Source organism: Tyto alba, unplaced genomic scaffold (assembly GCF_018691265.1).
Source record: "Tyto alba isolate M040663 unplaced genomic scaffold, T.alba_DEE_v4.0 Super-Scaffold_38, whole genome shotgun sequence".
Taxonomy (NCBI): Eukaryota; Metazoa; Chordata; class Aves; order Strigiformes; family Tytonidae; genus Tyto; species Tyto alba.
Genome location: NW_024881313.1, coordinates 31,356,050 through 31,376,846, shown reverse-complemented (window position 1 = coordinate 31,376,846; position 20,797 = coordinate 31,356,050). Strand labels below are relative to the sequence as shown.

Sequence of the window (20,797 nt, the reverse complement as noted above, 5' to 3'; positions counted from 1 at the left end):
TCCCTGGGGCTGGAGAGCTCCTGGGTAAATATCCAGTTGGAATAACGTTTGTGTGGGACTGGGGCTCCCAACCTGCTGAATCCTGGACTCAGCAGGAGTCAGCTGGAGCTGTGCTGCTGCTAAGGAGGCTTTCCCTCCATATGAGACCAAATACTGTCCCCAAGATCTCACAGGGGTGCTCGGCCATGCAGAGTAACAATTTCAACGTTTATTTCTACAAAATGCAATGATCTACATCAAGTTGGGAGGTAGGAGAATGGAGTTATGGGTCCTTCTTAAATGCTATTTAGCTGTTCAGGTTTTTTACCGGTACTATACCTCTTATGGTATTATGCAAATATACACATAGATAACACAACACTTACATTCATACCCTCACATACTGTAGTAGGTTCTTGAGCTTCTGAAGGTGACTTTAGTACTTCAGAGATTTATTTCATGTGTGGGAGATCAAAAGAAAATACCTCAAAGACAACAGCAGCTTCACTGTATCTGAATAAACAAGAAGTTGTGAAAAGCTCATGAATTTATGTGGCACAAACATCATGCATGACAATGACTCAAACAAATCTTGGAGGGCTACCATATAAGAGTTTTAGAGCTGTTATATGTGCTCCAAATAGAAAATAAGCGTCTTAGGAAATACAATTCCAGACGTAGTCAGTACTACAGCAATGAGCGCATCCTCAGGATTTCAATGTCAGCACTGGTTTTCTCTACAGCAGAGTTATTCCTGGTCTTCTTACAAACAAGATAGGTGCCAAAATAGCGCTGTAAGAGTGATACACAGCACATCAGAACACAATCCCCTTCTGGATCACTGAATATTCTGCAAGCAGATGTTAGATGTTGAGCTGGATGCACTGTGGAAGTACCAGTAAGGGTTTCTTGTTCCACAATGAACTGAAAGAAGCTCTGCTTACCCACAGTCCAGACAATGTTTTCCACTATGTCATCCAAACCTTCCCATGAAATGTACAGAACTTTTAAGTCAACATCCTGACACCTGAGCAGCTTCTGACATTGCAGTTTAGGAACTCATTTTTAATCCCGCTAAAGCAGGGCCTACTCTACATTGACACAATGCAGCTAACCTCAGCTCTATCCAAAAAACACACTGAAGCTGTAGAAATCTTTTACATGACATAAAGATGATAAACTGTATCATAACTGTGGTAGACTCCAGACCCGTGTTGTTAATGATAACACAGCACATGTTTATGCAGTGACATAAAAGTAATTCATCAGCCCTCCCCAGACTTGACTGAACGGCTCAGTAAGCTTGGTGTGAATTTTATAATCTGTTGTTGCTTTTGAAATGCTTTTCTTGAGATAGAGAGAGAAAGTGAGAGATTGAGGAGCTCTGAGAAGCGTTTGTCTTCTCCACAGAGACAGTTTCCTTCTACCGCACCCAAAGGCCTGGCTAGTCATTGATGTCTACACATTTCTTACTGAGGCACAAATCCTGTTATCATAGATCAACATCTAAAACAGATTCCACTGTCCAGAGCAACACATGAATTATTGCCGATCTTAGAACAGTTCCTGCATTTGTTTATACAGCTGCTCCTTTTGCTAATAGTATCTCAGCTATATTTCTCTTGAGATATTTCAGATATGAAACTTGACATGTAAAATCAATCCTTTTTATTTTACAGTCCTGCAAGTGAAGATTATATATCCATTAATTTTGTCATGAAGCTGACCTACTGTCCAAACAAAAAGGCCATTTCTCATTCTGAAACGAAAGAGTTTTTTTCTAAGTACTTTTGATTTGAGCATCTTGACTTTGATATACAGTTACCATTACATAAAATTCCATTCCTACAGTGTGAAGAAAAAGAAATCCTTATTCAACAAAATACTCCTTCATAATGTTAAAATACATACTTTCTATTATTTTAACACTGTTAAACACTGGAGTGAATAAAAAACAAACTGCAAAAACTGGATTAACATAGTTAGATTTAACCTGAAACAACCTGAATTTGATACCCTATCAACAAAGAAAGCTTGGTTACAGCAGTCTATTATTTTTGATGTAGGTGAGACTGCAGAAATGTATTCATTATGTACACAATCATAACAGATAAGACTTAGAAAGGGGAGTGTACACAGCTGGGAGAATTGACAGCCAACAAAATATATAAGCAGCTGAATAAATGTTCTTCCATCACCTTAAAGTTCCAAACCACTTGGTCCTTTTGCTGCTGATCACCATATCTCAGATGTAACCTGGAATATGTTTAGGCTGAAATGTCTGCTTCCCTTCAGTTAATTATTTTTCACTTTTTGCCTTCTAAAAATACATATTTGGCAGAGTGCAAAGCACAACTTTCTGTCAAAGTAGTATCACCAGTATTTTTAAGAGCTATGATAGCCTAAATATGTGAGAGGTGAGTTCTGCAGTGACTTTTACTAATCCAAGCACAGGAACCAGACTGGGGAGATGTCTAGCTGAAGAACTTGTCCATTTATTCCAGTTCTATTAGCTGGTCTTAAAGAAAGTTGGGAAGACCTTAGGGCTATAGCTCCAGTGTATCCTTAGACTACCATGGTTAGAATAACCCTATTACTTCAATGTGGATTAGTGATGCATTTAACAGGTGACAACTTCTTGTATTTCAAATATCCCACAGTGTTTTATTTCTCCATTGACCACATATGAGATAACAATTCTTTTAACAGTAAGTATCTGAAGTGAAGCCTGCTTTCATTTTCCAGCTGACTTTGAAGTCAATGTGGCTTCCATAGTCTATGCTATAGTCCCAGTTCTCCTGTTATTTAGCAGAAACCAGGGCTTGCAGATAGCACAAACACAAGCTTCACTCTGGTTGGAAGTCAGGACACAACCTGATGTGTACAGCCATGCTCCAGCATACACTTCCCAGATCCTGAGGTTATGCGCCCTTGAGAACCTCAACTAGTTAAATCAGGTCTAGTTAAGCTGAGGTGTTGGCTTTCATTTTCCGATTATTTCACCTATGTTTGTTTCTAAGTTCTAACTCTTACAGCTTTGACCATGAGCATCTCAGCAGGTCTTAGTGTTGGCACTTCTTCAGGACCAAGTCCCAGGTCTTTTAATAATGTGACTAAAGTTACACAAAGAACCTCAGAAATCCTGACAAGTTAAGTTCTTAGGCCTGAACTGATAAAAATTAGAAAAATAAAAAATGAAAATCAGTAAAAACAGAAAGTAAAATTCCTTCAGTATACTACAAGTTGGCAATTCATTATTCTTAGTACTGAGAATAATGTAATCACAAGAAAAAGGCATTTGTCTAGTCCTGTGAGCATTTACCACTAGCAAAATTACTTAAATGAAAAGGAAAAAAAAAGATAACTGTGTACACAAAATTAGCACGAGAATTAGCAATCAACTGTAGTTCATACAAGGTTCTTAGCAGATAGCATCATCTTTATTAATAAATGATGAACTGCTTAGTGGAGTTTTTGCTTAGTGATATCACCATAATAACAGACACATGTTTTATTTATGTGTCAAGTTACATCCAAAATAGGCAAGTCATTCACTGTCAGACTCTCTCTAACATCTGAAGACTCTTTACCCCAAATTTAAACTTTCATTGATTTAGATGAGATAGCACTCCATCAAAACCAAGGGGAATAATATGATGACTTCAGTCGCTGTGCTCATCTTTGGGGGTTTTGTTCCTGTGATACAACACAGCAGAAAACTACATTTCTTAAAACCGGATGCACTTTTTCATAAGGATGGTATTTTTTTCTCTGTGGGATACAGCACTATTTGTGCAGCAGATTGTATTTTGACAGATGCAACTGTATCATCAAAAGACCTTTAGCACTATCAGGCTGGTAGCTCACAAACATTTCTTAAAAAATCCCAACAATTAAAATGTTTTTGAGAGTGTAAAATGCCCCAAGTCACTTACCTCTCCCACACCAGTTTGCAGAATTTTAAGCCCAGTTGTTTTTTCAAGCTTCTCTTTGTTTATGGCTGTAAGGAAAATTAAGATTGAAAGAGTTACAGGAAATCTGGAATATGCATGATTTTGTAGCATTTACAATATAACCAACCTTCTTTCCTCCATCAGTAAATTCACAACAATTCTTACCTATGCCATCTATGGAATAGCTTTCCCTGATAGAAATTATGCTAGTCATTTTTTTTTAATGCATAGGTATGCTAGTAATTAATTGTTTGTTATTATGTGAAAAAGAAAGCCAAACTAATTCTAGTTCCCTTGTATAGACAGTATCACATACATTTAGCACATATACACAATACATTTGGAAAGTTCTCTTCAGTGGAAACTTCCCACCATCTTCCTTGCAGTGAAGAGCAGGGTAGCACCTTACCACTACAAGAGCACTGTCACTGTGTAGAACATTTCACAACAAATACAGACTCTTATATTGCAGGTAAGATAGTTTATTTCACAATATTGGCACACATTGTTTTCTTTTTTGAAATCTAGTTTTTTCCTATTTACCAGCTTCTATATCAGTATAAACATTCAAGACAAAATTAAAGTAACCCAGCATAAAATTTACATGTAAAATATAGTTATCACTAAGACTACATCTGTACTTGCAACCCAAACATGCCGAGGGCATGAATGTGAGCAGTGTCTTACCACTGCCCATACTTTTGAATCATTACTATGATTTTCACACCATTACTGTGGTCTTTTGCCCTTTGCCCACTAGCATTTTCACAAAACAGTGCCCAACCACAGTTCTGAGGACAGCACAAGGATGAGTTTATTCCCAGATGGGAGTATGGATAGGGTCATCCCATTTTGGATGGGAAAACTTGAACCTTCTAGATGCAAACTGTCAGTTGGACTCATGGCCAAAACCCAGACACTGCACTTGATTTATTTATGAGCAGAAATGAAGCCTTGCAGCCTTGTTAAACTTTCTTCCCTTTAGCCATCTAGTCACTGACTATGTAATGCAAGTGAGTCATCCAAGTTCTCTCTGCAGTCAATGGAAAGGGATGGACATTTAATATGATGAGTCATCCCACATACTTTACACACATCTGCAGGCACCTATCTTTTTCCTTTGATTACGGATACAATTTGGATAGACTCAGCTTCTCAATTTAAGTTGTTAAAGGAAACACTCCTGCCAGAAAGGACAAGAAGTGTGCTAGAAAATACTGTACACTGTAAATTTACATAAAAATACTGAAAAGAATATATTTTTCTTTCATTTTTAAAAAAATGCTCTTTAACTGTTGCTGTTTGAAACATATTCAAAACAGTTCAGATTGCAGCAGACAATTCTGAGAAGCATTATTATTGCGAACTGATACTTTATTTAGTTTGTCCAAAGTGCAACATGAAGGACTCATTTATTTCAGAGGCAAGTCATATCATTAGGGCTCAATCTCACCTCATATAGCCAAAATGTGGATCTATCTCACCTCACATACCCAAAATGCTGGGAAGAAGCTCTGTTGAAAGAGACCTGGGGGTCCTGATAAACAAGATCAATATGAGTGAGCAGTGTGCTGTACTGGCAAAGAAAGACAATGGGGTGCTGGCTTGTGTCAACAAGGGCATCACCAGCAGACAAGAAGTAATTATCCCACTCTATTCAGTGCTTCTCAGGCCACACTTTGAATACTGTTTTGGTCCCTGCTATACAAAAAAGATGCAGACAGGCTGGAGAGGGTCCAAAAGAAGGGCCACAAAGATGATCAAAGGACTAGGAAGCCTGCTATGTGAGGGAAGGCTGAGAAAATTGGGTTTGCTCAGACTTGAGAAGAGACCGCTTAGGAGACACCTTATCACCATGTTCCAGTATTTAAAGGTTGGCTACAAAGAAGATGGAGACTCCCTTTTTACAAGGAGTCACATGTAAAAGGTGATGGGTACAAGTTATTCCTGGGGAGATTCTGATTGGACACAAGAGGAAAATTTTTCACAATGAGAATGCTCAGCCATTGCAATGATCTTCCCAGGGTGGATTCCCCAATATTGGACACTTTTAAGATTCAGCTGGAGAGGCTACAGGGCTATCTCATCTAGACTGTGCTTTTGCCAGAAGGGTTAGACCAGATGATCCTAGAGGTCCCTTCCAACCTGGTATTCTATAATTACATGATTCTTTGATTTTGGTAAAAGTTTGTATGTGCAAAGACTCAAGAAGTAAACCTCAAGCAATTCTAATACAGAGAAACTTTGCTGACTGCCTTCAGCGATGGGTGAATATTGCCTGTGATTTAAATGTAGTGGAAAACTCTGTCCACCTTTTAGACCCAAAGCTTTGGTTTTGCTTCTTTTTAACATGCTACTGACTGAGCAGATAGGAACATGGAGTCCCAAGGTAAGAAAGATTACAGACATGTTTTGCTGGATGACAGCCTAAAAACTGCATATAGTACTCACATACTTAATACATACCCCATGTTTTACATATTCACAAACATATTTATTCCACCCAGAGTCACAGAGACCACATGAGAAGGAGAGTTGCCTGGACCATCAAATTTGAGGCTACATTTTCACTGTGTTGTATACATTATGCAGCATAATTTTTCAAAAATTAAGTAAATCTTTGCCAACAACTTGATTTTCAGCCTTGAGATGGACTCTGGACTACGTTGCTTCACCGAAGGCTGATGACCTGTCATGTCACATAACAACATTCTCTCTTTTGGACATGCCATTTTGCTGCAAAGGTATGCCATGCTACCACACTGTCTATCTCACACTCAGCAGACATATTAAAGGCAGATTTCTGTCAAATGCAAAAATTTTTATATAAAAAACCCAAAAAGCTCCACATCCTCCTTCAGAGAAAGTAAATAGTCCAACAAATTATCTTTTGGTAGCTTAGGATAAAGAAAATTGCACAGCAGAGTGGCTGCAAAATAAATGGGTATAAGTAAACAGCAAGGCTTAAATCGCAGTGTGTAATTTCCTACCACATGAAGAGTTAATAGAAAATATTGGGTCTGCTAAATCACTGAATTTTATAATTACTATTACATATTTTACCTCCTTTTTATAGGTTTCCTGCAGTCTTTAATTACTGAAGCTTTGATATTGAAAAATGAAAAAAAAACTTTACTTAACATTTCCCCTTCCCCCCTTAATATTGGCTAAAACACAAAGGACAGCTCTTACAGTCATGTTAACATAAACCCTGCCAAAATTAGGCACGACATATTATTGATTAGATCATAACCTAAAAATGGTCAAGCTCAAGCACTGTCAGATTGTGGAGAGAGACACAGCAGACAGTCTCTAGCATGTTAACTCCAGGTGTGTACAGGAATGTATTTTAGCTAACCTTGAACTCCACAAGCAGTTCAGGAAGGTCAAGAAATCCTGTCAAAAACAGTGGTGCTGAAGATGAACCATCAACTACATATCAAGCAGCTGCTTCAAGCTGTTGACTAGTGAATATAATGACTTAAGTTTTTCTATGCATAACTATAATTGAGAATTGAAGACCCTAAAACCAATAGCCTATAGATAGATGAGGAAGAAATGGTGGAAAAATAAATTCAGGTATTAAGAACAAGCCACTAATCCTTTGAAAATTGACCTAAATTTTTAGAAAGTATTTTAGTGTACTACCTGCTAGCTTTTATTCCAATACAAATACACAGCAGATGATGTTTCTGTTGCAAATTTTATGAACTGGAAATGATAATTCTGGGAAACTTGGTATATTACACATTCCATCAAAGTTGATTTTTTTATGGTCAGAGTTTAAAGTCCTGAAATACTAATGGAGAACTGACAAACTCACCAACAAAGAGGCATAATAAAACCAGCTATTCAAAAAAAGGAAAAAAAACAACCCACCCCAACTCAGTTAGCAATATATAAATCCCTTTTTTAATCTTCCACTGAAACAAAAAAGGCTTCCAAACACACAAAAAAGGAGGCCTTTAAATTATATTCACTAGATGAAGGATATGCAAATTACCTGAAGAAGCGGAGCCCTATAATGTTCTCAAAATTCTGCAATAGCCTATTTAATTAGTATTTTAATTTATCAGAATAATTCTTTGCACTTGACAATTTATGCAGTATTCCATATAATTAAGCACGTAGCTACAGTGGAATAATTTTGCCTACTCTCTGTATACCAGTTATTTTAACCTGTAAGAATCTGTGGAAGTCTCTTCTGTGATCTAAATTACAATGGGGACAACTTAATGGCTTTGCTCTATTAGAGAGCACGATGAGGGTGTTACTGAGTGTTTAAGGGTAGGGATTGTCACTTTTCATAGATTCACTAACCTGAGGGAGGTCTGATGTGTTTTCTGAGGGCTAACATTTATTCCGTTTAGCAAAGTTATCTGTCAGTGGCAGAGTCAGGAGTTTGAGTGTCTAGTTTTGTAGTTAGCAGGTTTAACCTTAGAGTCCATCAGTCATTAGAAGCAAGTTATATAGGGCTTCAAGCAGACCTCTGGTCTCATTATAGCACTTCTGGAAGAAGGAAACCCAGAGAAATTAGTGGTTTACAAAGCTCTGCTATAAAGCAGGTTGCCAAGCACAACCATACCCTCTGGCTTTCTCATGGGAGCACACACTGGCACAAGGAGGGAAGGGTTTCTGCAGGAGGCTTCCTCAGTCTGTCTACTGTGCTGCTGCAGGATTTACCTGCTCCAGAGAAGAAATCAGCCTTAAATACAAAAAGCATTTGTGGGAAGGTGGTGCTCATTCACAAGAAAATCTTATTTTTCTGCAATGAATCTGACTTTGAGGGTGTCCTGTATTTAATTAAATGTATGGGAAAAAAAGTACTTACAGATATATGATTTCCCCGACCTCTATTACATGCCCATTTCAGAATGAGCCAATTCATGTCCTAGACTCACTAACTATATTGACTGTACCTCCAGTCAATAAAGTGGTCGAGGGCAATTAATTCAGATTTATTGTAGGCTGTCAGATAAATTCCACAACAACTGTCTTCTTCCTATCAGATTGTTGCAAAGCTCCTTTCATAGAGCCACATTCAGAATAATTTAATTTCTTTTCCCCTCTTTGAGGAAAGGAAAGGGAAAAGGGGGAAGGGAAATCCAGAGAGATATAAGTGTTTATTAGAGCTTTTAACTTTTTAACAAGTTTCCCAAATCTAAGACAAGCAGATGTTAAATTTATATGCATCAGGTTAGTCTTTGCTTTCTCCTCTCCTACAAAGAACCCCCTGATTATATGGAAAGCTTCTTCATAGGGTGAACCTGAAAGACTGCCTTTATATTTGGCAGATGCATGTACTGTACCATGCATATACATAGCAGATACTAAAACCTTTGTTCCTTGCAATTCAGTGAAAATGGATTCCCATAATATCTGGGTTCTCTCCCTGTCGAGAAGAACACATTCCCTGAGTAAACCTGCCTTTGCACAGCCAATGCACCTCCTGAAACTGCTGAGGCATTCACAACACTAAATGAGAATGGGACAAAGGAAAATCACACTGTTGGTTCAGCGCTCTCTAAGTCTTAAACCGACAGAACAACCTGATGTTACATAGTTTTTTCCCACCTCATTTACTTTCCTTTCTTGGAAGCAATTAAAAAGTATTTTAATGAACTTTGAATTAGATACTTAGGTACGACCATGTTCAGAAGAACAGAATTTCTGGAATATAAGATAAACTCTCCCTGACTTTGGCATTTGTCTACAAGGTGGTGGTGTGGAGACCCTGTGCCCAGAGCTCGGCGCTTCTTCCAGGGTCTACAGCCTGTGAAACTGTAACTCCTCTCCCTGGGCAGGAGTAGCATCAGGCTGCAAGTAAATAAGTCAAAACCACAACATGAACACTCAAAATTCTCCAGCTTGAAGCAAAAATGATCAACTTGTGGCCAGATACAAGGAGAAGAAGGGTCCCCTTACTAAAATTTACAATTCAACTAGTGAGGGACAAGTATACAGGCTGTGGGAAAAAGGTATTTTATCTTCCAATCTTTATTGGTAGATGGCATGAGATAGTTGCTTCATGTGTAATTTCTAGTTAACCAGCATCCAGGCCAGGAATGAAAATGTTTGCAGTAAAGTCAAAGCCACATAGCTGTACTAGCAACAGCCTGCTAAATATTATGTCATATTCAATTTTCAAGTCATTTTTCAAATGATTTTAATTAGATATTGTTTCAATCTCACATGCATTAATTTAATTTCTGATATCAACATTTCAGCTTTCAATCTGTTCAGATGCAGTATCTTGCTGCCTGGAGTAATTTAAAATATTGTTTGCATCTCCAGCAATTTTGAAGGCATACATCCTTTACAACCTGCTCTACCCAATAAAACCAGCAGATGGAAATTCAGCCCATGAACTCCCAGTGCACCTTTGAATTCTCACAGTTTTTGGTACAAGACAGCCAAATCTCCATGCACACAATCAAGGAATTTTCCAGCTCTGTTTGTATTTAATTCTATTCAAGACATACACAGAAAATCCATTTGTCAGGCAAATAGCAGCACTGCATGTTGCCATAAGAGAAAAACTGGCCCATACTTGAGTAGCTGCCAAGAGCTGTGTATTTCTTTAAAATCATTCACTAAAACAACATCACTTTCCCCTCTCTAAACCATCTACCTCCCACGTCCCTAATGTCCAATGGTCAGATAATATTTAAGGATAGAACAGCAAGACCTGATACATCAGGACCTCATGTAGTTGTCTGTTTGCATAGATTAGGTATGTATTTTAAACACATTCTTTCTGCCTGACTGCTGGCATTGATTTATTTTTACTTATTTAATAAATAGCTGCTCGATTGTATGTTTTTCCTTAGCTGTCCTTTAAAATGAGCACACTGCTATTCTAAAACGTGGTATTTAAATCATAAGTTTGGGATATATGCAATAATATTTTTGCATTTCTCTGGAGCTTATTTGTTAATGGTGGGATGCATCTCTACTATATGTGCTGTCTCAACTAAGAAAACAGTCCAGGTTCCCTCGCTAGTCAAGATAAATAAGCAAGGATTGCGACAGATTGATTTATCCCACCCTGAAATAAGTATCATTTATTCATCATATATAAATACAGGCCTGGAAAGGCCTGCTGGGTCAACCAATCCAATTTTAATTTTTTTCCACAGGTATACCCTTCTAAGAAACATATGTATACAAGCTCCAAATTGCTTCAGCAGTAAAATAGTCCTACAGACAATGCCACAGCTACAGAGAGGAATTTTCAAGGTGTGGTGCCTATGTGATGGTTATGTTCTTGAAGTATGAACAAAAACAGTTTATATGAATTAGAACTATAGAAATGAAAAACCTTTATCTATTCTAAATACTTTCTTGAAGAGCTTCAGAAACCCATTATCAAAAATATTTTAAATAATATAAGAAAGTTGATGTTCACCAACAGAAGAATTTTGAGTAGTAACAACAGAAATGACCATGCTTTGGCTATGTATGTTTGTATGTTTTAAAAATACAGAATATATTTCAATGAATTCTTAACAGTGACAATTTTTAATCCTATTGACCATTTTAACAGTGACAATTCAGTGCTTCACGTTACGTGATGGAGTGCAGCGCATGTACATGTAACAATTTGCTTGCATACTTAAGATATTTATCCATTATTTATAGCTAAAGGTGTACCAACTCAGCCAATGTTAGCAGAAAATGAAAAAAAGGAGTGTTCTTTCACCTTTCACATCAAAATTTGTTCACATAAATACTCTTTGACAAGTTTCAGATTGGTATGGAAAATTCAGATAAAACAACCTGCAGTATGTTGAGCTGAAGCAAGAGCACAATACATTCACATAGACCAAAGTGGTATGTCTGCCATGGTGCAAGTGCAGACAATTTTTGTCAGCAAGCTTCTTTCTGGGCTTATTACTAACGTCTAGATCAACTCCTAATTGTACTTTCCAAATTCCCAGTTTAAAGTTTACCATCATATGTTCAATCTTAACATTTACAAATTAGAAGGCAAGATTCATGGTCCCAGGGGATGGTTGGGTAAGAAGGACCACCTGGACCTGTCTCAGTCTTTCTTAGTGCAGGCAAATCTTTGCCTCCTCACCTTCACAGCACTGTGGAAAGTAACACTCCATAAAATTAGCTTAGGGCCATAGCTTCTTTTCTTTCCTTTTGTCCTGAGTATGAGTGAGTGGTGGGGTGTTTTTTTTTTTGGTAGCAGGGGAGGGGGATATAGGGGTGGCCCCTGTGAAAAGCTTCTCGAAGCTCCTCCAGCTCCAAGTCAGCTCCACCTCTGCACCAAGGCCGAGACAATCAGCTGCGCCTCTGCAATAACGTATTTAAGAAGGGATGTGGTGAGGAAGACTTGGACTTGTGAGGAGGAGTTGTGGCAGCTGCATGAACATCAAGGTCAGTGGAGGAACAGAGGAAGAAAGGAGGGGGGAGGTGTGCCAGAGCAGAAAGCCCCCTGTATCCTGTGGTGAGACAGCAGGGCGGCCCCCCCCTGCCACCCTTGAAGATCTACGGTGGAGCAGACAGTGATTTGTGGCCTGTGAGGTGTTTCGCATGAATGATCAAGGTGACTGTGCCCAAAGAAGGCTGGGATTTTGTGGGAAAAGGTAGACCCCACTGTTGTAGTTCGGCACTAGGAGGATTGCAGCATGCAGTCATGTCCCACACCAGAGCAGCTTGGGAAGGGCTGCAGCCCATGGGAGGGACTCATGTTGGAGAAAGTTTGTGGAGGACTGTCTCCTGTGAGATGGGGACCACGATGGAGCAGGGGGAACAAGTTCCAGAAGCTCCCCCCACTGAAGCTGGAAGAAGCGGCCTCACTGACTGCACCCCCCCACTCCCTGCCCCCTGCACCCCTGGGGGGAGGAGGTAGAGATATGGGGAGCAGAGCTGAGCCTGGGAAGAAGGGAGGGGTGGGGGGGAAGGTGTTATCAAGATGTGGCAATGCTTCTCACTGTCCTACTCTGTTAGGTGTTGTTGTTAGTGTCTGTAATAAATGTATGTTCTCTTTTTCTTCCCCTAATGAGTCTGCCTTTTGCCTGTGACCATAATGGGTGATTCGTCCCTCCCAGTCCTATCTCAAAACCCAAGCATGTCTTATTTGTCCCTTCTCATCACTAAGAAGGAAGGAGGAGTGAGCGGCTGTGTGGTGCTCAGTTGCCTTCTGAGCTCAACCCACAAAACCTTTTAAATAGAGAGTTTTTTGGAATAGCAATATAAAAGAACAGTTTTGCTCCCTTCTTTTATTTATAGGCAAGAATTCAACAGATTGCTTTTCTTTTCTTGTGATAAAAATACTACTAAAAAGTCAAACAGATAATAGCAGGTAGTCAGCTTTTCAACTGTAGCTACATATTCTAGTTTTGTATCTGCTTTTTGTTTCTATTTGAATATTCTCTCCTTCCATATACTTCATTTTGATCCCTCAGGATATCCACTGCACCTCCTTCCTGTGTTTTATCATTTTTAATAAGAACCATCTGTCCTCTTTAAAACCATAAACTTTTATGTAAGATCCATTCCTTGTCCCTTTAATGCTTTAGAAAAAGTAGAAAAATTATAAGCTTCTATGGTCATCTCCATCTAACAGGAAAAAAAAAAAAAAGTGTCCAGGAATAGTAGTGTCTAAAATACAGTCTTCTCCCCTGTTCTTGCTTTTCTAGCAGTATTACCTGGGGTGGTTTATAAGCAGAAAGAACCATTAAAGTGATGCAGAAGTTACTACTTATGATTGTAGCTTTGTAGAGATTCAGGAAACCCAGTTATCTGGAATTCAACTGACCTTGCGTGGTTTCTTTAGATCAGATGGTGTGTTATTAGGGCAAGGAAAAGGTCTAACCATATCTCGAGAAACCTACCAGCTACTTTTTCTATAGCGTCTATTATTTTTTAACATAAGACAAACCAAAGGGCTCAGGAAAAGAAAACCAAGAACAGTTCTACTTTTAAAGAAGCGATCCACTCCTTCTGAGGGTCTCCCTGGAAAGTACACTGACCTCCTTTGATTTTACAATATAGAATACTTAAAAGTATACACATTGGTCTCTAATTATTAATCTTAAGCTTTCTTATGTTGGACTTTTTTAGCATTCTCCTGCTTGCACCACTTTGAATCTTCTTAGATAAGCAGCCTGAAATGTATGAATTATTCTTACTCTTACTTAAAATATGTCAAAATCTTTGGATGGACACTGTAGTGTATTTGCACTGGTATATGAAAAATTTAAGGTGCACTACCACTAATTCTCATCATGGCAAACTGTTGTTATTTTTAATAAATACACATTCAAGAACTGTCATTTTTCTTTCAGTCATTTCCTCAGTTAATAAAACAGTACCCTGTAGGTTCATTTCTTTAATGATGCAAAACACAACTTCAAGCCACGTTATTTGTTATTCATCTACAACTACACTTAATGTCATCCTTGTGGCACAAAAGCAACAAGACTGAGTTGGGAAAACATTAGCAATATTTCAGCTGACTGGCTCACTAAATCATGAATAACACAGCTAATGCACAAGGTCATTCACTAACAAAATCTATTTGCTGTGCCTCTGAATAAAATGAAAATATTTATTACCAAGGATGTCACTGGTAAAAGGAGTCACAAAAAAGCTTTCAGGTGAGAGTCAAAAGGAACAATGTTAACTTGTCCATTGTTTCTCACAATAATTTTTCATAATTCTGCCTTAATGAAAACTTTGAAGGCTATTTTGCTACCTTTTGAAAGAATTTTTTTTAAATCAGCAAAAAGTGGAAGAATCAGTGAAGCCTGCTAATAGTTCAGAAATATAGGCCCAATATTTTTTAAAAACTATAAACTTTAATTATGTAATAAAAAAGCATCATGTTTATCCTTGGATGGGTGAAGTGCAAAATAAGGAAGATAAAAGTCGTCTACAGAGCTAACTGGGCCCTAAATAGATTTACAGAATTTGCATGTGCATTTCTGTACAGGTATGCACGTTTGATGTGAATAAGGAGAAGAATTTAACAGTAAAGATCTAAGTGTGTGAATAATGGCTACTTTGCAGAACCTGGGAATACTCAAAATATTATTACTACATTACCTACAAATTCTTCTCATGGCCAGGATTGTTGTGGGAAAGCCACTGTGCAAACACACAACTAGAAGGTGGTTCCTGTGCAAAAGAGCATATATCAAACAACTAGAGACAGTAAATGGCTACAGCCAGGTACAGATAACAAGGAATTGATATTAGGCAATATGACAGCAGAATACTAAAGCAGCATCCATGCACACAACATTCTTGCTCTTATTATTTGTCACAGGAAGTGATGTGATCAGCTAAACCTTATAAATCCTTGGAAAGCTGCAGGACTTTCACCATTTTGCTGTTTAGAGGAGCAGAGACTTACTGGCAAGGTTTAAAATAAGGAGAAAGGGCAGAAAAGGGCACTCTGATCAGCTCTCTCAGAAGTGCTGGAAGCAAAGGCAAAGCTTTTCTTTTCTGTAATTGGTGTGAAGGAGAGGTCTCTTTTGCAGTAGGCATAACCCCGTACTTACTGACATGAGTTTGTGCTGGCACCATCTCTCCTCTAATAACATTTTTTAAATTTTTCCAAAAATGAAAACATTTTTTTAGGACATCCCTGCAAAGCGTAAAAAAGGATACCTTGACTGTCCCACTCTCTGTGGTGCCAGTGTAATCCAAATGGATCATAAATCAGATTACAAACCTCTCATTGGGCAAAATGCTGTTCTGTATCTCAGATCTCTGTGCACTTTGTGGGAGAATCCTACATTCAGAAAGAAAAGCATTTATGTTGTGCTCTTTTGTTGGGTTTTTTAAAGAACTCATAAGCAACTGCAGAAATATTAGAACTAAAGAAGACAGATGAATTGACAGAGTGTGAGGATGTGGACTAATAATGTCTATCAGGAGCTAGCCCTGCTGGTAAAAGAGTTTACTGTCCATCAAAATTCCAGCTATGCACTCTTATGAGTAGCCCCTTATCCTTTTTTTTTTTTTTTTTTTGTCAAAATGTGCATCATTAGCAAAAAATCTGCTATTTAAACCATTTGAGCTTACGTGGTAAATTTTGACTGGCATGGTTTAGAGAATGATCACAGGAGCAGCTCCACCAGCAGATACAAGACAGCGGTAACCTCTGTCAAGGGTACGATAACCTCTTTCATTGGCACTGATGCATTCAAAAGAGGACATCGGCCCACAGCCTTTATGAGACTGTCAGACTTGTATGGATTATGCAATTTAACACATAGAAATCATTACTGCATACAATTTACGATAAATGTAAATGAAATGCCTATCCGCTTTATGCATACATGGGCATAGGTCACTATTAGAGTGCCAGCAATTTCAAGCAATTTCTGCATGCTATTTTCTGCAAAAATTAGCACAATAGCTTCCTTATGGGGTGAAAATCTATAGGAGAGTTAAAAGCTCAGTGAAACATTTTCTGACTTCTCTCTAATCCATTTGTCAGGCAGACTTTCTCCACCCAAGACAGGCTGTAAAGTACACCTAAGGCTGTGCACAGAGCCATCCTTGCAGTGTGCTCCCCGCCCTGACCACATGGCCGTAGCATGGGCTTGTTTCAAGAGCTTCCCCTTGATGCAAATTTGTGGAAACCAGTCTTAAAAGAAATATTTGCTACTGAAAATGAAAGGTGGCCATTACAAGGGCAGTACAGATAACGACTTCCTCAGGAAAGAATTTTGTAAGCAAGTGGTTTGCATATTTCCTGACCCCCTTGCTTTTTCAGACTGCTGGATCCGTGACTGATTTCTAAAGGAGAGGATGCTCTTGTGAAAGCATTTTAAAATTCCTTTTTTTTATATATATGTATCATACACCAGAGCCTTTATAAATATCTACAATAATCTACACACGTAACATGTATGTCTCAATATAAGATACATACATATAGTTTATTCCACCCACTACGCTTCAAAAATTAATACAGCAGTATAAATATAAATTAAGTATGAGGTATACAACTCCGCCAATCAAGATTAATGTATATTATTATCCCTTGACCCCTTCTTAATGTTCCATTTTACCATGTTTCTAAAATATTTATACCATACAGGGTGTTAAATTATAGCAATTAAGACCATAGTATGGTTTTATTAATATTTCATCAAGAATGTTTCATAATGTGAATTTCCCTGGTGCCCTTCTGTTGCTTTGCTGTACACTGTGGGGATGGAGGGCATTTCTGTCTTCTTGTTCTTCATCTTTGCAGAACTTCACTAGTGTATTGATTTATTTAGTCAGATTCAGTGTTTTGCAGCTACTGATTTTTTACCTGGTGGCTGACTCACGTAATATTTTCAGGTTCTTTATGTCCAGTTCTGGGTCTCCAGCACAACAAAGACATCAGCAAACTGAAGAGAGACCAGAGAAGGGCCACCAAAGGGTGGCATGAATTTAAGGAGAGGCCAAGACTGATGGTTTTCTTCAGCCTGGGAAAGAGGAATATAACTGGTGATTTAACTGCTGCTGACCACAACTTGGGCAGGATTATAAAAAAGATGGAGCCAGACTTTTGCAGAGACTCATACCAGAAGGACTTGAGGGAAATTGCTACTAAGGAAATTCTAGTTTGACATAAGGAAAAAACTATTTTCTTAGTAAGTGATGGTTAAGTGTTGGGACAGGCTGATCTGAGAGAATGTAGAATCTTTATTTGTTGAGATTTCCATAATACAGGTGGAGCAGGGCCTCAAGAAGTCAAATTTCAGATTTGGCACTTCTGTACACTGGTTATTGAACCCAATGACCTCCAGATGTGCCTTCTTACTTAAATTTTTCTATGATTATAAATATATATATATATATATAAAACATCTTTAAGGACAGTGATTCTTCACAAGAGACTGTATAATTCCATTCTGACATTTCTGAAATACCGATAAAACCTTCCTTGAAATAGCTACTGCATGTTTTTATGAGGAAAGGCTGCTGTCCTCAAGAGTACCACCATCTCTCAGATCTGGGTTCAGGAAAGCATTTTTATTTCTGGTTCAGTTTGTTCTTATGCAGCAAAGGACTTTAAGACATGCCCAAAAGCACTGGAGTAGAGTGAAGAGAAATTAAGAAATTTGGGAAAATTAAAAACAAACTAACATTTGGGCTTTATTGCTTAATTTTTGTGGCACACAAATCTGCATGGTCATCACAACAGAGCTGAACTAGGTTATGACAGCAAAACTGGAGAGACTGAAATAATTAAAAAATGGAACATTATGTGAATAATGCAAAAATAAAATGAATGTTTTGTTAGAGAAAACAATAATATTAGAATAGGTAAAAAAGAAATAGAAGAAAAGGAATAATATGCCGTGTTGTTTAAGTATGAAGAAAGGCCTCTTGCTGAAGCAGTGTAATGTCGCTGCCTAAATGGCAGGTGATTAAAAGACACAACTGAGTTTTACGGCTGCCAAAGCATGAGGCAGATAGACACAAAAGTGGAAGAGGAAGAGAGATGGACCCATGGAAACAAAGACGTATGAGGATAAAGGAAAAACTGCCTGGGACTTCAGATTAGGTTTAGTTACTCCCTATATTTTACAATCTGTACTCTAAAGGTGGTTTCAGTTTTAGATATCGGAAAATTAGGCATTTAGTAAAGGCTTCTTGACTACTTTCCCTACAGCTGATACAGAGAGGCACTTCCAGAGAGCACTTCATCCTCTCTCAGAAAGGCATCATTCACATGTAAATAAAACGTCACCATCCATTTGATATGCAGTCATGATACATCAAAAGCAGTTAGGGGTTTCCAGCAAAGAGTAAAGGAATTGATTTGTGTGATACAAAAATAAGTAGGTGATCTCGTGAGGATATCAAATTGATGGGTAAAAAACCAAGATGTAAAGAAGATATCTCTGCTAACCAGTCATAGTCAACCAGACTGTAACATGAAAGGTAAAATTCTGCAGTGGTGTTTTTACATAATTCTGAGACTGTAGTTTCAATCTCAAAATTAATTTTGGGTTTTCTCCTAAAATAAATTTCAGTATTTATTCTCCATCCATATATTTATATGATTTTATATAATCTAGGATATAACATAGTAGTGAGAAATACTGATCTAGACAGATAAGTTTGACTTAATCTAGCAGAATACAAGAGTTAAAATTATAGTTGTGAAATATTTCATTAATTTTAAATCAAGGACAGTTTTTACTAGGTATAGACTATAACTTCTTTTTTTTCTGAATCATTAAATTGCTTTTTTGTGCTGCTATTATGTTAAATACACTAATGTATGAATTGTTTTATTCAGTACTCAGCAGCCTTTCAAAATAATAAAATGTTACAGTTTTTATATTTTCATTTGAAAAAAAAATAAAGCAGAATTTTGTGTAAGATAAGAATAAATTCTGATTAATTTCTGATAAGGTCTACAAAAAACTGCCTCCCCCCAAAAAAAGTTTGCTGAACAGACAAAGTTGACGAATTATCAGGAGGAACAAGTGCCTCCAGGGTTATCCTGAAATGATTTGGTTGTTGTGGTAATTCATATAAATGGAGGAACCAGCAAAAGAGCACAGCTCGCTCTATTACACTGTCACATACCAGGAAGAGTTGATGCTCCTTCAGGTAACATTGTGCCACATATAAAAAATGAGCAATTTCGAGCAATTAGTTTCACCAAAGGTTCAATGAGAATATGAACGTCCTGCTGTCTTGCAAGTGAAGCTATAAAGGAGAAAGGAGGCTTAGTTTTCACATGTAGGATGGGTGAGGAGATGAATGCAAGATAATTAACAGGTTGCTGCATCTCTTGTTTTTGATAGCCAACTTAATTAGATGTTCTGTAATACTGTACCTGGACAATTCATTGGGTTAAGTTAGGAACGCAATTCCTACAAAAACTCATCTGTAATGGATAAAAGCACCAAAGTCTTGTAAAATAGAGATATATGTAGGATGTAATGATATGTAAAGTGTATGTGTTTTGTGTGTATGATGTATGGTGCTGGGATAGGATTTGCATATATTTGAATATTCATTAGATCTTCAATATCTTGTGAAACAAAATGCAATAAAGGAAGGAATAGAAAGAGAGATAGCAGGGAGAAGATGTATCTCTTTCATTTTCCTAATTTCACACTGTATAATGATCTACTCATCTATTTTCTTATTTAAAAATATCAACAAGATGTTTGATATTATAAATAACATTAAATAATAGACATTAATAATGCATTATAACCTTGCATTCAATTACAATCTTTAAATTAAATCCAAAGATATTAATACTTAAATAATAATTAATATAAAATTAACTTTTAAATATAGCGCTATATTACTTTGTGGAAATTATATTAGCAGTTAGAATAGTTTAAGGACATCAGCCTATCTAAATCAAACTGCAGGCACTGTTGACAATTCATTAAAAGGAATCAAAATATACCACTTATTTTGTAATTACAACATATAAATACAATTCCATTATCATTTCCTTCACAGTACTGCATCTACCTCATTCTTTTAAACTACTATATTATTACTTGTGCAATTTTACTATGTACTTAAAATACACTACGCCACATTTTAAACGTATTATTTCAGCAGCAGTAGTGTTAAAGGAAAATAGCATTTTTATAAAGCTTAATACATCTGAAGGGAAAAGCACTCAAGAGTATCTAAATATGTTTTCTATGCACAGTTTGAACTCCAGTTGTTCAAAGTGAAGTGTTGCCTTTGGTGTGGAACATGAAGTACTTGGGAGAGAAGAGCAGAGCAGCATCAAAGGAGGATCAGCCATCTGATGCCATAAAATGCATGTATTGATTTCATATTTTGAAAGGCTTCCTTTACCTTGAATATTTAGCAGATCCAACGAAAGTTTGAACTGACCCCAATGAGTTTAA

The 20,797-nt window shown here is 37.4% G+C and overlaps 1 protein-coding gene across 1 annotated transcript in view; it reads right to left on the bottom strand.

The window, feature by feature from the left end:
• Positions 1–20,797, bottom strand: part of PTPRN2 (protein tyrosine phosphatase receptor type N2) — a 664,155-nt gene that overhangs the window by 239,531 nt on the left and 403,827 nt on the right. The window contains exon 12 of the mRNA XM_042802176.1: positions 3,915–3,979. Within this exon, the coding sequence (XP_042658110.1) occupies positions 3,915–3,979 (65 nt within the window). The remainder of the gene's footprint in view (positions 1–3,914; positions 3,980–20,797) is intronic.